The sequence below is a fragment of the Hemitrygon akajei genome, chromosome 3, assembly GCF_048418815.1.
Source record: "Hemitrygon akajei chromosome 3, sHemAka1.3, whole genome shotgun sequence".
NCBI classification, from domain to species: domain Eukaryota; kingdom Metazoa; phylum Chordata; class Chondrichthyes; order Myliobatiformes; family Dasyatidae; genus Hemitrygon; species Hemitrygon akajei.
This window is the reverse complement of record NC_133126.1, coordinates 31,529,408-31,546,524: the sequence shown is the minus strand read 5'-3', so window position 1 is coordinate 31,546,524 and position 17,117 is coordinate 31,529,408. Positions and strand designations below refer to the sequence as shown.

At 44.3% G+C, this 17,117-nt stretch overlaps 1 protein-coding gene across 6 annotated transcripts in view; it reads right to left on the bottom strand.

Moving 5' to 3' along the window:
* Positions 1 to 17,117, bottom strand: part of ttll5 (tubulin tyrosine ligase-like family, member 5) — a 449,168-nt gene that overhangs the window by 131,086 nt on the left and 300,965 nt on the right. The window contains exon 30 of one of the 6 annotated variants that reach the window (XM_073039484.1): positions 9,466 to 10,131. The exons of the other annotated variants lie outside the window; for them this stretch is intronic. Coding sequence (XP_072895585.1) covers position 10,131 — 1 coding nt within the window. The 3' untranslated portion in view covers positions 9,466 to 10,130. Of the gene's footprint in view, positions 1 to 9,465; positions 10,132 to 17,117 lie in introns of those variants that run through there. 6 annotated transcript variants of the gene reach the window in all.

Genomic DNA, 17,117 nt, shown 5'->3' with positions numbered 1-17,117 from the left:
TAATAACCTTGCATTCAACATTAGTAAGACTAAGGAATTGATTGTGGACTTCAGGAATGGGAAATCAAGGGAATACACACCAGTCCTCTTTGAGGAATCAGAAGTGGAAAACGTGAGCACTTTCAAGTTGCTGGGTATCAACAGCTCTGAGGATCTATTCTGAACCCAATACATTCTGGAGGCACAACAGTGACTATATTTCATTAGGAATTTGAAGAGAATTGGTACGTCACCAAAGACACTTGCAAATTTCTATAGATGTACCGTGGACAGCATTTTAACTGGTTGTATAACCATCTGGTATGGAGGGGCCATTGCATGGGATGGTCAAAAGCTACAGAAAGTTGTAAACAGCCAGCTCTATCATGGGCACTAGCCACCCCAGCATCCAGGACACCTTCAAAAGGCAATGATTCAAAAAATGGGCATCCAGCATTAAGGATCACCATCACTAAGGACATGCCCTCTTCTCATTGCTACCATCAAAGAGGAGATACTGGAGCCTGAATACGTACACACAACATTTCAAGAATAGCTTCTTCCCCTCCACATTCTTCTTTTTTCATATATAGTTCTTATTGTAACTTAGTATTTCTTATCATGTATTGCAATGCACTGTGGCAGCAAAACAATAAATTTCACGATACATGCCAGTGACATTAAAGCTGATTCTGATTCTATATTATATGCCCTCACTTTTATTTTTAAGCTGTTTTTGACTTCACTTGTCACCCACAGTTGCCTCATTCTCTCTTTAGAATACTTCATCTTTGGAGTGTATCCACCTGTGCCTTCCGAATTGCCCTCAGAAACACCAGCTATTGCTATTCAGCTATTACTATCTCTGCTAGTATCACTTTGGCCAGCTCCTCTCTCATGCCTCCCTTTACTACACTGAAATACTTATACATTTGATTTTATCTTCTCCCTCTCTAACTACAGGGTGAATTCTATCATATTAATGTTCAATGTTCTATGCTCATTCTCTCCAAAGTTCCTTTAACTTAACCTCTCTAACCAAATCCAGTTCACTACACAACACCCAGTCCAAAATAGCCTTTCCCCTAGTGGGTTCAACCACAAGCTGCTCTAAAATGCCATCTCATAGGCATTGTACAAATTCACTCCCTTGGGATATAGCATCAACTTGATATTCCTAATCTACCTGAATAATGAAATGCCCATAATTATCATACCATTGTCCTTTTGGCATGCCTTTTCTATTTCCCGTTGAAATTTATACCCCACATCCTGGCTACTGTTCGGGTGCCTGTATATAACTCACCATCAGGATGTTTTTACTCTTGCAGTTTCTTAACTCTACCCATAAGGATTCTACACCTTCCAATCCTAAGTCACCGCTTTCTAAGGAGTTGATTGAAGTTTTTAACAGAGCCATCCCATCTTTCCTTACAATACAATGGATGTTAAGCTCTCAACTATGATCTTCTTTGTCTCGTCTCAGTGATGCCCACAATGTCATACCTGTCAATCTCTAACTGCGCTACAAGATAATCTATCTTATTCTGTATACCTCAAATATAACAACTTCAGTCCTATATTCATTATCCTTTTCTATTTAGTGCTGACTACAATTTTGCCCCATCATCTGCCTCTCCACCCTCACAGTTTCACACTATAGACAACATCTAGTTGTATACCAACTGCCCCATCCTCAGCCCTATTACTTCAGCTCCCATTCCCTTGCCAACTTAATTTAAACCCCCAACCCCCCAATATCTCTAGCAAACCTGCCCATAAGGATATTGGTCCCCCTCAGGTTCAGGTGTAACCCATTCTTTTAGTACAGGTCATAGCTCCGGCAAAAGAAATCCCAATGATCCAGAAATCCGAAACACTGCCCCTGCACCAGTTCCTCAGCCACTCATTCATCTGTACCATCACGCTATTCCTGTCCTGACTAGCACATGACACTGGGAGTAATTGCAAGATTGCTATCTTGGAGGTCCTACTTTTCAGCCTTTTGCTTAACTCCCTATACTCAACTGCGTAGGACATCTTCCCCCTTTCTACCTATCTCATTGGTGTGTCATGGAGTGTGTGAAAGTACACTGTTGGACATTTACTCAATACCTAACCTATACTGTCCCTGCCCTGATAGTGTAGGTAGGTACGAACTAGACATTTAATTCCGTATCTAACCCATGCTGCCCATGTCCCGGGAGTGTGTGAAGGTGGTGTTGGACACTTGCTCAGTATCTAACTCATACTGTCTTTGCCATGGGAGTGTGGGTAAGTATAGTATTTAACATTTACTTTGTATCTAATGCATACTCTCCCTGCACTGGGTGTGTGTGAATGTACAGTGTTAACATTTACTCTGTATCTTTCCCATACTGTCTCTACTCTGGGAATGTGTGAGGGTACAATACTGGACATTTATTTGATATCTAATCCATACTGTCCCTGCACTGGGAGTGTGTGAAGGTACAGTGCTGGGCACTTACGTGGTATCTAACCCATTCTGTCCCTGCATTGAGAGTTTCAGAATAAAACCACTTTTCTGTGCCATACTCTGAAGAAAGTTGATGATCCAACACTTTTACATTTCAGACCATCCCCCACCCCAAAATCCTGCCTTTCCCTGGGCTAGAGGAGGACTCTGTTCCATTACGATGAGTGTTGGTGATAACTCTGCTGTTTAATTTAAAATAACACATCCTTATGTTTCCACAAAAATACCACACATAGCAGGTCCATGAAATCTTGGGGAAACCTGATAGACATTTCCTGCCAAATATCCTTCTCAATCCACAGGGAGTTCATGTATGCTGTTTCATACCTCTCGGCCAAGCTGAGACAAACCTGCCGCCAAACAATGTGTCTCACTATTTCCACACAAGCAGCAGAGTGAGGCAGGCACAACATGGAACTGCACACTTTTCAAAGCTACGCAAAGATATTACAGTAATTGACATTCAGATCTTTTTAGAACTCAACTTATAAGTCAGTCTAAAAAGGACACTTAATCTGTCTGACCCCTCGTATTGTCACAGCTGTGAGTAGATGGTGGGGTGATACAGTCATGGAACATAGCAGTCTGAATTGTGAAGGTACTGTGGAGCAGGGGCTCCAGGTTTGGAACAAAGTGACATGGAGAAGGATATCTCCAGGTCAGCCTCAACTGTTTCCTGGAATTACCTGCAGTCCTGACTTGTCCTAATTGAATAAGTTACAGGTTAATGAAATATTGCACAGGAATTTGATGCAAAAATGAGGTTAATCTATGGATGAGGACTGGGAAACCCACCAACCTGACCATTCTGAGTAACATTTATTGAGAACCCCAAATAGAGGGCACGGTGGGAAACTTAACTTAGATTAGCTCTATTCGTTACATGAACATGGAAACATCGAAACATACAGTGAAATGCGCCATTTGTGTCAATAATCAACACAATCCAAAAATGTGCTGGGCAGCCTGCATATGTCGCCATACTTCTGATGCCAACATAACATGTCCACAATTTACTAACCCATAAATCATTGAAATGTGGGAAGAAACCCTCATGGTCATGGGGAGAACATACGTATTACCTCCTTACACACAGTGTGGCAATTGAACCCCAACTGCTGCTTGTCACTACACCACCAAGGTGCCCATCATTCAGTTTCTGCTGAGAGCAGACTATAGGAATTGCTCTATTACACATTACTGCAACCTGAGCTGCTGAGTTCCTCTAGTATTTAGTGTGAAGACCTAGTTTGTGTTGTAGTAATGTCCTCAGATTGTTTGCCCACTTGAGTGATTAATCAAGAGCCTGGTTTAACAGTCCCATAGTAAAGACAAAGCCTTCAATATAGGGAACCCCAAAGAGTGGCATTGCCTGTAGGATGCCTCTCTGCAGTGCAGCATTGTTGATGCAGTAACCAGTCTGACAGGGTGATGCTCTCCCAGAACCATCCCTCCAACAGTAAGATGCTTGGTCAAGTACTAGCCCTCTTGACAACGCCATACACCTCAGTATTGCTTCTCCAACGGGATAATGTGCCCCAGAATGGGTGCACACTCAGCAGTTGTCAGCACCTGGAAGGAAGTTGAAACTTTGACATTTTAACTTGAAGTCTTCAGACAAAAGCCACTCTAAGTTCTGGAGGGTGCCTCCCATTCCTATACACAGTACAGCACAGGAACAGGCCTTTTGGCCCACAATGTCTTTGCCAAGCGTGATGCCAAATTAAAACTCATCCCTTCCATGGACTAGAAGGTCTAAGCATAGACAGTACAGGCCCTTTGGCTTATGATGTTGTGCTGACCTTTTAACCTCCTCCAAGATTAATCTTACCCACAGAGCCCTCCATTTTTTGATCATCCATGGGCCTATCTAAGAGTTTTTAAAATGCCCCTAATGTATTTGCCTCAATCACCACCTCGGCAGGACATTCCAAGATCCCTCATTCCTCCACACTTCCAGAATCCTGTCATTACCCCCATACTCTGTCTTCCAGAATGAATCACTTTGCAATTTTGCAGGTTGATCTCCATCTGCCATTTCTCAGCCCAGCTCTGCATCCTTCCAGTGTCCCCACTTCAAGCAAAACAGAGGTTAAGGGGCCTGCTTCCGCGCTGTGCTGCTCTATATTTCTCTGCCTGTATGAGTCCAAGACTGGCCACACTGGCTGGGCTCCAGTGCGCGTCTGTTGCTCTAAGGCTCCCACTATGTACACGTTTGATTTACAGGTTGGGTTCCTGCATGAGATCAGCTCACTATCAGGTTTCACAGAGCTGGAGAATGGCAGCCAGAGAAGCACCGACCCTTGTGGACTGTTGGGGAAGGTGGGTGGGAGGGCAGTGTACTGGGGCCATAAGCACCATCTGCATCAAAACTACAGCCCAGGATACATTCTGCACCAGAAATGCCCGGGGTCACGATGCATTTGAAAGGCGTGCCTTCCCCACTGGCACACAATGTGCATTCCACTGGCGTCAATGACCATGGCTTGCTCCAGCCCCATTATCTAATAACTGCTCTACATTGCTCACATTCCATCAAACCCCGTCAAAGGAGGATCAGTGTTTGCTTTGGCAGCCGGTGCTGGAGTCAAACACAGCAGCGGCAGATCACAGTCTGCAGACTTCCCTCACTAATGCCTCACCAAGATGGCTTCTTAACCCAGCTGGGTAGGAGCTGGGGGTGAAGGTACTGCAGAGTGACATCTAATAGGTCACATACCTTAAGCTCATTGCGATCAAAGATTTACAGAATTGTCTGGGCAATTGGACTGTCAGTCAGCAACAATCTCTCTATTTGCCCCATCCTGCTCCATAAGTTTTCGCTCCTGGGAGCAATGAATAAAAGTGCTGCTCTGGGACAGACATGCAGGGAAAAGGAGTGGGCAAGGAGTGGACAAGGAGCAGAAGGGAGGGAAGGGCAGGAACTGAGGAATGGTCAGGAGGGAGTGGGTGAGGAGGGTAGTGAGGGAGGGGTGAGGTGGGGAAGGCACAGTGGAAGAGGAGGTGGGGAGGGGAGGAAATGGGGAGAAGGTAAGGGGAGGGAGGAGCAGGGGTAAGGCAATGAACAGGGAGAATGTGAGGGGGAGCAGGGAGGAGGTAATGCTGCAAGCGGGCATGGTGGGGAAGGAGGTGAAAGGAGGGAGGAGGCAAGTATCACAGTTAAACCGCAGATCCACAGCCTTGTGAGCAAGGCAATAAATCATGAATTCCAGCAGTAAGACCTCACCCCCCCCCCCCCCCCCACCAGTGTATGCCGTGGGCTGAGGTACTGCAGCAAGGTGCCAATAAATACTGCCTGCCAATGGATTTGAGTGTGATTAGCACTGTAACTACAATCAGCTCCCACACATAGCATTTGGCATGTATGTGCCAGGCAAATTGACAGTTACTTTTCATCCTGCTACCAAAGTCATAGAGTAAAAGAGGGAGATAGAGCAACAGTTTCTTAGTCTCAGTCTGTGCTAACCATAAACACCTAATGACACTTATGCTATGCTATTCCCATTTCATTCTCCCCACATTTACATCACCTTCCCCCAGATTCGATCAGCACATTCACATACACGAGAAGCAATATAAATTAGACAATGCACACTTCTCTGGAATGTAGAGAGAAGCCACACAATAACAGAAGGAGAGCATACAAACAGCACACAGACAGGACCGTGGCAGGGTCTCTGGAGGTATGAGACAGCAGCTAAGCTCACTGTGCAGGGTAATCCTGCTGTGCATTCTGCATCCTTTGAAGAGACTGTGAATGCAGCTGGGGCTGCAGTCTCCTAGACCACTAACTCCAGCAATGCACAACGCACGTGCTGACATAGGAGACTTCTGGCACTGGAATCTGGAGGAAGACACTACCTGCTGAAGGAACTCGTCGAGTAGAGATGCATCTGTGGGGCAAAGGAATTGTCAATCCCCAACCTAAAAGTATGTTGGGGTCATCTACTGTATCTGGTGCTCCTGGTGCAGTCTCTTCTACATCAGTGAGACCCAATGCAGACTTCACTGAGCACCTATGTTCCATCCGCCATTACAGGAAGGGTTTCCTAGTGACCACACCCATTTTAATTCTGCTTTCCATTCTCATTCTGACATGTTGGTCCATGGCCTCCTCTACTGCCATGATGAGGCCTCTCACTTCATATTCTGTCTGGGTAGCTTTCAATATCAGTTTCTCTAACTTCTGGGCATTTCTCCACCTCCCTCATTTCCATTCCCCATTTTGGTTCCCCTCTTACCCCTTCTCTTCTCCTCACTTGCCCATCTCTTCCCTCTGGTTCCCCTCCTCCTTCCGTTTCTCCCACAGCGCATTTCCCAATCCTTAGATTCCTCCTTCTTCAGTTTTTTACCTCTTCCACCTATCACCTTCCAGCTTCTTACTTCATTCCCTCTCTCCCACCCACCCACTTTCTGCTCACGTTGTCTCACCTATAACCTAACAGCTTGTATTCCTTATTGCTTCCCCCGCCCCACACCTTTTCTGCCTCTTTCCTTTCCAGTCCCAATGAAATACCTTGGCCCAACATCTTGACTGTTTATTCCCTCCATTGAAGCTGTCTGACCTGCTGAGTTCCTCCAGCATTTGTGTTGCCAAGGAATTGTTGATGTTAGGGGCTGAGATCCTGTACCAGGACTGAAAGTGCTGGTTGAATCAGTCCTTGTACAGTCTGGTTTATTGCAAGGGGCTCTTGCAGGCCCACCTGTCAAGTCAAAAACCTACCAGGAAAGTTGTCTCAAGTTCTAGTTCATATGACAGGCAGCACAGCAGCAGTGGGCCTAGCCTGTGTTTGGCCCATATCCTTCTAAACCATCTATGTTGCTGCCCAAGTGCCTTTTAAATGTTGTTAATGGCATCAGCCACTTCCTCTAGCACCTCAGTCCCTCTCAGATTCTAAAGATTCAAGTATATTTATTATCAAAGAATGCATAAATTGTGTAATCTTGACATTTGCTTGCTCAGAGGTAGCCACAAAGTAAGAAACCCGAAAGAACCCAATTAAACATAACAGTGGTTGGTTTTATCAAGCATGATAACGAGACAGAGTATAGAGAGGAAATGGAGCGGCAGGTGGATTGGTGTTAGAAGAACAACCTAAGCCTGACTGTGGAGAAGACAAAGGAAATTATTGTGGACTTCAGGAAGGTGCAAACAATCCACCCCCTCCTGCAAATACACGGCTCCTCTGTAGACAGAGGTAAGTGCACCAAGCTCCTGGGAGTTCACATCACAGGTGACCTTACCTGGTCCCTTAATATCACCTCCCTGAACAAGGTGGCACAGCAGTGCCTCTTCTTCCTAAGAAGACTGAGGCAAGCAAGACTCCCACTTCCCATCTTAACTGTGTTTTACAGGAGCACCATTGAGAGCATCCTGACAAGTTGCATTTCCATCTGGTGTGGGAGCAGTTGAGCATCAGACCATCACACCAAAGGGCTGTGAGAACAGCTGAGAGGATCATAGGGTTCTCCCTACCATCCATCAAGGTATTTATCAGGAGCACTGCATATGCAGGGCCCGTAGTATTATTAAGGATCCCACCCATCCATCAAGCATCCTCTTTGACTATCTACCATCAAGCTGGAGACAACGATGCATAAAAACAAGAATGATCAGGATAAGAAACATTTATTCCCCTAGGCCATTAGGGTTCTGAACTCCCAGCCACATCATATTTGAAGTGTCACTGGTTAATCTGTTCCATACCTTACAATAGTTAATATTAATGCACTTTAGTTTGCTATTTATATGTAATTCAATTGTAGATTTTAATCCTTAACTTCATAAGTTATCGTGTATTATGTGCTTTAAACCCTGGCTAAAAAAAATGCTGTCTTGTTTCTATATACATTATATACATGCATGCAGTTAAATGACAATAAACTTCACTTGACTTAAAGAAAAAAAGAATAAAAATCAAAATAAAAGACCAACAGTCAATGCACAAGAGAATGAAGAAAAAAAATACAAATCATGCAAACAATTGAAACAAACAACAGCACTCTGAACCAAAGCTCCGAGTCCTCTGATCCGTACCCCAAAGCAGTCCTGAGTAGGCCCAAAGCCTAGCTTATCAGTTCATCATATTAGTGGACATGGAGCACAACAGTTGAGGCAGTCTTCAGCATCTCAGCACCATGGAGAGAGGAGTGACCATCGTGGAGAATGAGCAAAGTCAGCCCTTGCCTTGGTTCCTGACACCCTGTCTTTTCAGTCTATCTGGGCTGGTGTTTAAGTTGACTAAACAACGAACAGCAAAAGACTCTAGTGCCCTGGAGAGAGGAGTGAACATCGTGGAGAGCAAGCGAAATTTGGCTCTCGCCTCCAACCTGGACCAATGTTTAAATGCTTTAAATAGCGAATTATACCTTGCACTAGGACTTGGGCATTGCTGCTGTGAAAGGCTCCGGGCTGCTCAATAACTTTCTCTGGGTCCAGATTTCATTGCCCAGCTCTTCAAATCAGCTCAGTGCCCAGAGTGACCCAACCTCACACCCGGGCCATTTGTACATGCACCGCATCTCCTCTGCTTAATCCTGATTGAATCTCTCCCCTTTCACTTTAAACCTAGCCCTCAATCCTAAATTCTCCGGTCCAGGGAAAAAGACTTGGGTGCATTCACACTATCATTGCACCTAATGATTTTATACACCTCTGTAAGTTCACCTCTTAGGCTCCTAAAATCTAATGAACATAGTCCCAATCTCAAGGACAGCTTCTACTCCACTGTTATCAGACTCTTAAATAGACCTTCTGTACAAGAAGCTTGACTCTTGGATTCACAATCTATCTTGTTGTGATCTTGTGCTTTATGCACTCCACTTTTTGGCAGCTGTTGCATTTTATCCTGTATTACAATCGTTTTACCTTATTCTACCTCAATGCACTGTGTAATGCTTTTCACTGTATCGTGTGGCACATGACAGCAATAGATCGATTTCAAAGATCAGAAGTTTAAAGTTCAAAGTAAATTTATTACCAAGGTACATATACTGCATGTCACCATATACAAACATAAGATTCATTTTCTTTGGGGCATACAAAGTAAATGCAAGAAATACAAAAGACAGCACCAACAGGGCAGACAAGTGTGCAAAAAACTGTGCAAACACAAGAGAAAGAAAAAAAATACTAATAATAAAATAAGCAATAAATATCAAGAAAATGAGATAAAGAGTCCTCGAAAGTCCATAGGTTGTGGGAATAGTTCATGATGGGGCAAGTGACGATGAGTGAGGTTATCCCCACTGGTTCAAAAGCCTGAGTAATCACTGTTCTTGAAACTGCTGCTATGGGTCTTGAGGCTTCTATACCTTCTTCCTGATGGCAGCAGCAATAACAGAGCATGACGTGGACGGTTGGGGCCCCTGACGACGGATTCTACTTTCCTGTGGCAGTGCTCTGTGTACATATGTTCAATGGTGGGGATAGTCCAGGCTGTATCCACTCCTTTTTGTAGGATTTTCTGTTAAAGAGCATTGGTGATTCCATAGCAGGTTGCGATGCATCCAGTCAATATATTCTCCACCACACATTTATAGAAGTTTGCCAAAGTTTTAGATGTCATAACAAGTCTTCACAAACTTGTAAGGAAGTAGACGCTGCCATGCTTTCTTCGTAATGGTATTTACATGCTGGACCCAGGACAGATCCTCTGAAATGATAAAACCGAGAACTTAAAGTTGCTGCCCCTTTGATTCCCCGATGAGGACTGGCCCATGGATCCCCGGTTCCCTCAATAAGCAGCTTTTTGGTCTTGCTGACATTTAGTGAGAGGTTATTGTTATGGCACCACCCAGTCAGATTTTCAATCTCGACCCTTGTATGCTGATTCATCACCACCTTTGATTCGGCCAGTGGTACTGTCATAGAAACATAGAAAACCGACAGCACAATACAGGCCCTTCAGCCCACAATGATGTGCCGAACATGTACTTACTTTAGAAATTAACTAGGGTTACCCATAGTTCTCTATTTTTCTGAGCTCCATGTACCTAACCAGAAGTCTCTTATAAGACCCTATTGTATCCACCTCCACCACCGTCGCCGGCAGCCCATTCCACGCACTTACCACTCCCTGCGTAAAAAACTTACCCCTGACATCTCCTCTGTACCTACTTCCAAGCACCTTAAAACTGTGCCCTCTCATGATAGCCATTTCAGTCCTGGGTAAAAGCCTCTGACTATCCACATGATCAATGCCTCTCATCATCTTATACACCTCTATCAGGTCACCTCTCATCCTCCATCAGTCCAAGGAGAAAAGGCCGAGTACACTCAACCTATTCTCATAAGGCATGCTCTTCAATCCAGGCAACATCCTTGTAAATCTCCTCTGGACCCTTTCTATGGTTTCCACGTCTTTCCTGTAGTGAGGGGACCAGAACTGAGCACAGTACTCCAAGTGGGGTCTGACCAGGGTCCTATATAGCTGCAACATTACCTCTTGGCTCTTGAACTCAATCCCACAGTTGATGAAGGCCAATGCACCGTATGCCTTCTTAACCACACAGTCAACCTGCACAGCAGCCTTGACTTTCCTATGGACTCGGACCTCAAGATCCCTCTGATCCTCTACACTGCCAAGACTCCTACCATTAATACAATATTCTGCCATCATATTTGACCTACCAAAATGAACCACCTCACACTTATCTGGGTTGAACTCCATCTGTTACTTCTCAGCCAAGTTTTGCATCCTATTAATGTCCCACTGTAACCTCTCACAGCCCTCCATACTATCCACAACACCTCTAACCTTTGTATCATCAGCAAACTTACTAACCCATCCCTCCACTTCCTCATCCAGGTCATTTATAAAAATCACGAAGAATAGGAGTCCCAGAACAGATCCCTGAGGCACACCACTGGTCACTGACCTCCATGCAGAATATGACCCGTCTATAACCACTCTTTGTCTTCTGTGGGCAAGCCAGTTCTGGATCCACAAAGCAATGTCCCTTTGGATCCCATGCCTCCTTACTTTCTCAATAAGCCTTGCATGGGGAACCTTATCAAATGGCTTGGTGAAATCCATATATACTACATCTACTGCTATACCTTCATCAATGTGTTTAGTCACATCCTCAAAAAATTCAATCAGCTCGTAAGGCATAACCTGCCTTTGACAAAGCCATGCCGACTATTCCTAATCATATTATTCCTCTCCAAATGTTCATAAATCCTGCCTCTCCGGATCATTTCCATCAACTTACCAACCACTGAAGTAAGATGCACTGGTCTATAACTTCCTGGGCTATCTCTACTCCCTTTCTTGAATAAGGGAACAATACCTGCAACCCTCCAACCCTTCGGAACTCTCCTGTCCCCACTGATGATGCAAAGATCATTGTCAGAGGCTCAGCAATCTTCTCCCTCACCTCCCACCGTAGCCTGGGGTATATCCCGTCCTGTCCCAGTGACTTATCCAACTTGATGCTTTTCAAAAGATCCAGCATATCCTCTTTCTTAATGTCTATATGCTCAAGCTTTTCAGTCCCCTGTAAGTCATCCCTACAATCGCCAAGTTCATCTTCCGTAGCGAATACTGAAGCAAAGTATTCATTAATTACAGTCAGCTGTTTTAAGCCTCACAGCCATAAGTATAAAGTGAGTAGTGCAAAGGACCAAGCACACAATCTTGTGGTCCGCCTAAGCTGATGGTGTTGGTAGATGAGATGCTGTTGCCAATCTGAACTGACTGAAATCTGCACAAGGGAAAATCGAGGATCCAATTGCAGAAGAAGGTATTGAGGCCAATGTCCTGAAGCTTATTGATTAGTTTTGAGAAGATTATAGTATTGGATGCCAAGCTACAGTCGATGAAGAGCATCCTGATGTATGTATCTTTGCTGTCCAGATTTTCCAGGGTTAAGTGAAGCCTGTGGACCTGTTGTGGCAGTAGGCAAATTGGAGTGGGTCCAAGTTGCTTCTCAGGCAGGAGTTGATATGATTCAGCAAAACTCTCAAGTCACTTCATCACAGTGGATGTAAGTGCTACCGGTCTTTTTAGGCACTGATATAATTGAAGCCTGCTTGAAGCAGGTAGGTACCTCAGACTGCCGAAGCAAGTGGTTAAAGATAGCAGTGAACACTCCAGCCAGTTGATCAGCAAAGGTCTTTAGTACTCAGCTAGTATCCCATCTGGACTGTATGCTTTCCATGGGATCACCCTCCTGAAGGATGTTTTCATGTTGGCCTCAGAGACTGAAATCGCAGGGCCACTGCGGACTGTGGGAGTTTGTGAAGGTTCCTCCATGTTTCAGTTACACATACACACAGCTCTACATACACGAACACACACACTAGAGGGCAAGTGCAAAATTAAGTTCAATTGAATAAATAATCTGGACTCTTTTTAAGAGATAGAGACTTTTAACAGATTAGCTTTCCTTGTCACATGTACATTGAAGCATACAGTGAAATGTTTCGATTGCATCAAATCATATCAGTGAGGTTTATGCTGGGCAGACCGCAAGTGTCACCACGCTTCCTGCATCAACATAGCATGCCCACAACTTACTAACTTTCACCGTATAGCTTTAAAATATGGCAGGAAACTGGAGCACCCGGAGGAAATCCACATACAAACTCATTACAAACAGCAGCATGAATTGATCCTCGACTGCTATGCTACCATGTCAGACTTTATTTAATACACAAAAGCTGTTTTCAGTATTGAAAACAATGAGAATTGCCAAAACTCATCTTACCTACTCGAGCCTGATATGACTCCAAACCTTGAAATACCGCAGCTTGTCATTTGGCTCATCACAACTAAAATGTTACAATAGCAAAAGAATAGAACAAGCTATCCAGCATCAACCCAGGCACTGAAAACAAACATCCCTCTCCCAGTGCAAGGAAAACAAATGTAGCCTATTCATTCTCTTCTCATGGCTGAGACACTTCTTCGCAGGCAACATCAGACTCAGATTCATATTCAGATTTACTCATCGCATGTACATCAGAACATATGGTGAAATGTGCCACTTGAGTTAACAACCAATAAACCTAAGGATGTGCTGGGGGCAGCCCACAAGTGTAACCACACATTCTAGTGCCAACTCAGCATGCCCACATTGCTTGGCAGAACAAAACAGAACATACCAAGCAACAAAACAGCAACAGCGAAACAAGCCCCATTCTTCCCACCCAGCCACGCACATACACAGTCCTCTAACAACAGGGCGTCTTCAGCGTCCTGCCTCCAGCAAACTCGTGAATTCATAGACATTGGGGCGTTGACTTCCCCAACAGATTCACAAACCTTGACTGGACTTCTGATCGATTCTGATCCTGGAGAATCCCTTCTGCACCCTCTGTAGAGTAATAACATCCTTCCTATAGTGTGGTGACTAGAACTGGATACAATATTCCAGATGTGGCCTCGCCTGTTTTAGCTAGTAGGACCCTAAATCACTCTGAGCCACCACAGTTTTTGAATGCACTGTGATAAAATTAATAATTTGCCTTTTCATTTTCAGAATTTGAATAAGGTTTATTATAACTAAAATATGTCATGAAATGTGTGATTTTGTGGCAGTAGTATAGTGCAAAAAAAGAACAAAATAGTGTTCATGAGCTGTTCAGAAATCAGAGGAAGATGCTGTTCCTAAAACTTTCAAGTATCTTCAGGCGCCTGCACTTTCTCCCTGATGGTAGTAATGAGAAGAGGGCATGTGCTGGGTGATACGAGTCCTTAATGATGGATGCTGCCTTTTGAAGATGTTCTCAATACTGGGCAGGCTAGTGTTCATGATGGAGCTGCCTGGGTTGACAACCCACTGGTTCCTGTACAATCCCGTTCCTGTGCATTGGCCCCTCCACACCAGACGGTGATGCAGCCAGCTAGAATGCTCTCCATGATACATTGTAGAAATTTACTAAAGTCTTTGGTGACACACCAAATCTCCTCAAACTCCAAATGAAATATAGCTGCTGGCATGCTCTTCTTCATGACTGCATCAATATGTTGAGCTGAGGATAGATCTTTAGAGACGCTCAGGAACTTGAAGCTGCTTTTTCCTACTGAAGTGGATGACCTCGCATTTTCCTACTTTACAGTCTATCAGCTGCACTTCATTCCTCTGTGTCCCCCTCACAATTTGCTACCTTTTTTATTTTTATACCCAAGTGAGTCTGACTATCATGTAATCAGTCCCTTCATCCATCAGTAGTCAAGGTCCCTGCACTGCCATGAATATGATGGAAGTGAGGCTAGCTTTTCAAAAGTTGAATAGGTAACAGAAGGTTGCAGAATGGGACTGAAAAGATTGATCTACAATGGGCTGTGCAGCCTCCTTCTGTGCATAACTATAGTATCCTTCCACACTCACAAACCCACTGGTAAAAGTGTGGGTAACAAGACTCACAGTAATAAGACCCACACACATGCAGATGGATGAGATCACTATAAGTAGGGTAACAGCAATGCAATGTAGAGCTGAGAGCTCAGCTGGGATATCTTATTTCTTTCCGAATGTGAAACTTTTAAACAAACCAGACACAAGTGCTTCAGACGATGAATTCTTGCCAAAAATGAACAACTTTTTCAAAATCACAAGAATTTAACCAGGTTCATTCCTTTTAAATTGTTCAGCATGTTGAAACTATGTCCCATTGTACACATCGGCAGAATGAAAGGGAGGGGGTGTGGGGTAGATGTGTAATGAACTGCCAACACTGCATGGCAAAGTATGTGGCTCTGGGGAGGTTTGCCGGACATTTGACACAGGGTGTCAGACTGGAAGAGGACTTGGGGGCCACGGCAAGATCAGTGTGAGTGGAAAAGTGGCAGAGAGTAAGCCATAAATGAGTGACTGTGCCCTCAGCTCTGAGCCAGAAACTGCAGATACAAACAGAAAAGGCTTGGAAGTCTACCGAATAGTTAAGTGCCTAGGTAGAGTGGATGTGGAGAGGATGTTTCCAATAGTGGAGGAGTCTGGGAGCAGAGGGCACAGCCTTAGAATAGAAGAACATCTCATTAGAACAGAGATGAGAAGAATTTTTTAGCCATTGAGGGAGGTGAATTTGTGCATTTCATTACCACAGATGGTGGTGGAGGCCAAGTCATTGGGTACACTTAAAATGGAGTTTGATAGGTTCTTGAATAATAAGGGCATCCAAGATTACGGGGAGAAGGTAGAGGAATGGGGTTGAGAGGGATAATAAATCAGCCATAATGGAATGGTGGAGCAAATTTGATGGGCTAATGTCGTAGTTTTATGATCTAGATCATTCTGTTATTGCCCTTCCTTAGGGTTATACTATTATGCTGATTCATAAGGGCATCAAATGTTATTGGAAGAAGGCAGGAAAAAGGGGTTGAAAAACAAAATATATCAGCCATGATTGAACGGTGAAGCAGACTTGATGGGCCACATGGCTGAATTCTGCTCTTATGTCTTATGATCTCATGAACCAGCAGTGAATTTGGACTATGGGGGAAAGAGAGGAAATGAATGGGACAGATCTTGCTGACGCACCTTATTAGGGAGCCAGTGACAATGAATCACATTATGAGGAACTTATGCTCCAAACAACATGAGAATATTATCACCTATCAATTATTTGAATAAAAAATTGTATGGCCACATTACAGTAAATACTGTAAAAGCTGAAGCAAAGTCCTGAAATCACAACTGAACCACCGGATACCAGTGGTTAAAATGAAAGGGCTGGTACCTCTGTAAATGGTCTGGACTGGATCTTTGCCCTGGCTTTCTGATAGGATAGCCTGCTTTGAGTCAGTTCAAATGGAACTTGAAACCACAAGGGCCACAAAATCAATGCAACCCACAAAGGAGCTGGAAGAACTCAGCACATCATGTAGCATCTGTGGAGGGAAATGGACAATCAAAAATGTAGGCCACACACACCAAATGCTGGAGGGACTCAGCAGGCCAGGCAGCATCTATGGAAAAGAGTGCAGTCGATGTTTCGGGCTGAAACCTTTTGGCAGGATTGATAAAAAAAAAGCCGAGGAGTAGATTTAAAAGGTGGGAGGAGGGAAGACAGAAACACAAGGTGACAGGTGAAATCTGAAGGGGGAGGGATTAAGAGCTGGTAAGTTGATTGGTGAAAGAGACAGAAGGCCATGGATGAAAGAAAAGGGGGGAAGAGCACCAGAAGCAGGTGATGGGTGGGCAAGGAGATAAGGTGAGAGAGGGGAAAGGCGATGGGAGGCATCACCGAAGTCTGAGAAATTGATGTTCATGCCATCAGGCTTGAGGCTACCAAAACGGAATATAAGGTGTTGTTCCTCCAACTTAAGTGTCTCATCATGACAGTAGTGAGGGAGAAGGTGTAGGGGTAGGCTTAACACTTAGTACCATTCAGGGCCCTAAGCAGTCCTTCCAGGTGAGGCACCGCTTCACCTGTGAGACTGTTGGGATCATATACTATGTCTGGTGCTCCTGATGTGGCTTCCTGTTTATCAGTGAAACTCGACGTAGATTGGGAGACCACTTCGCTGAGCACCTATGCTCCACCAGAAAAAGCAGGATCTCCAAGTGGCCATCCATTTTAATTCTACTTCCCATTCCCATACTGTCGTGATGAGGCCACACTTAAGTTGGAGGAACAACACCTTATATTCCGTTTTGGTAGCCTCAAGCCTGATGGCATGAACATTAACTT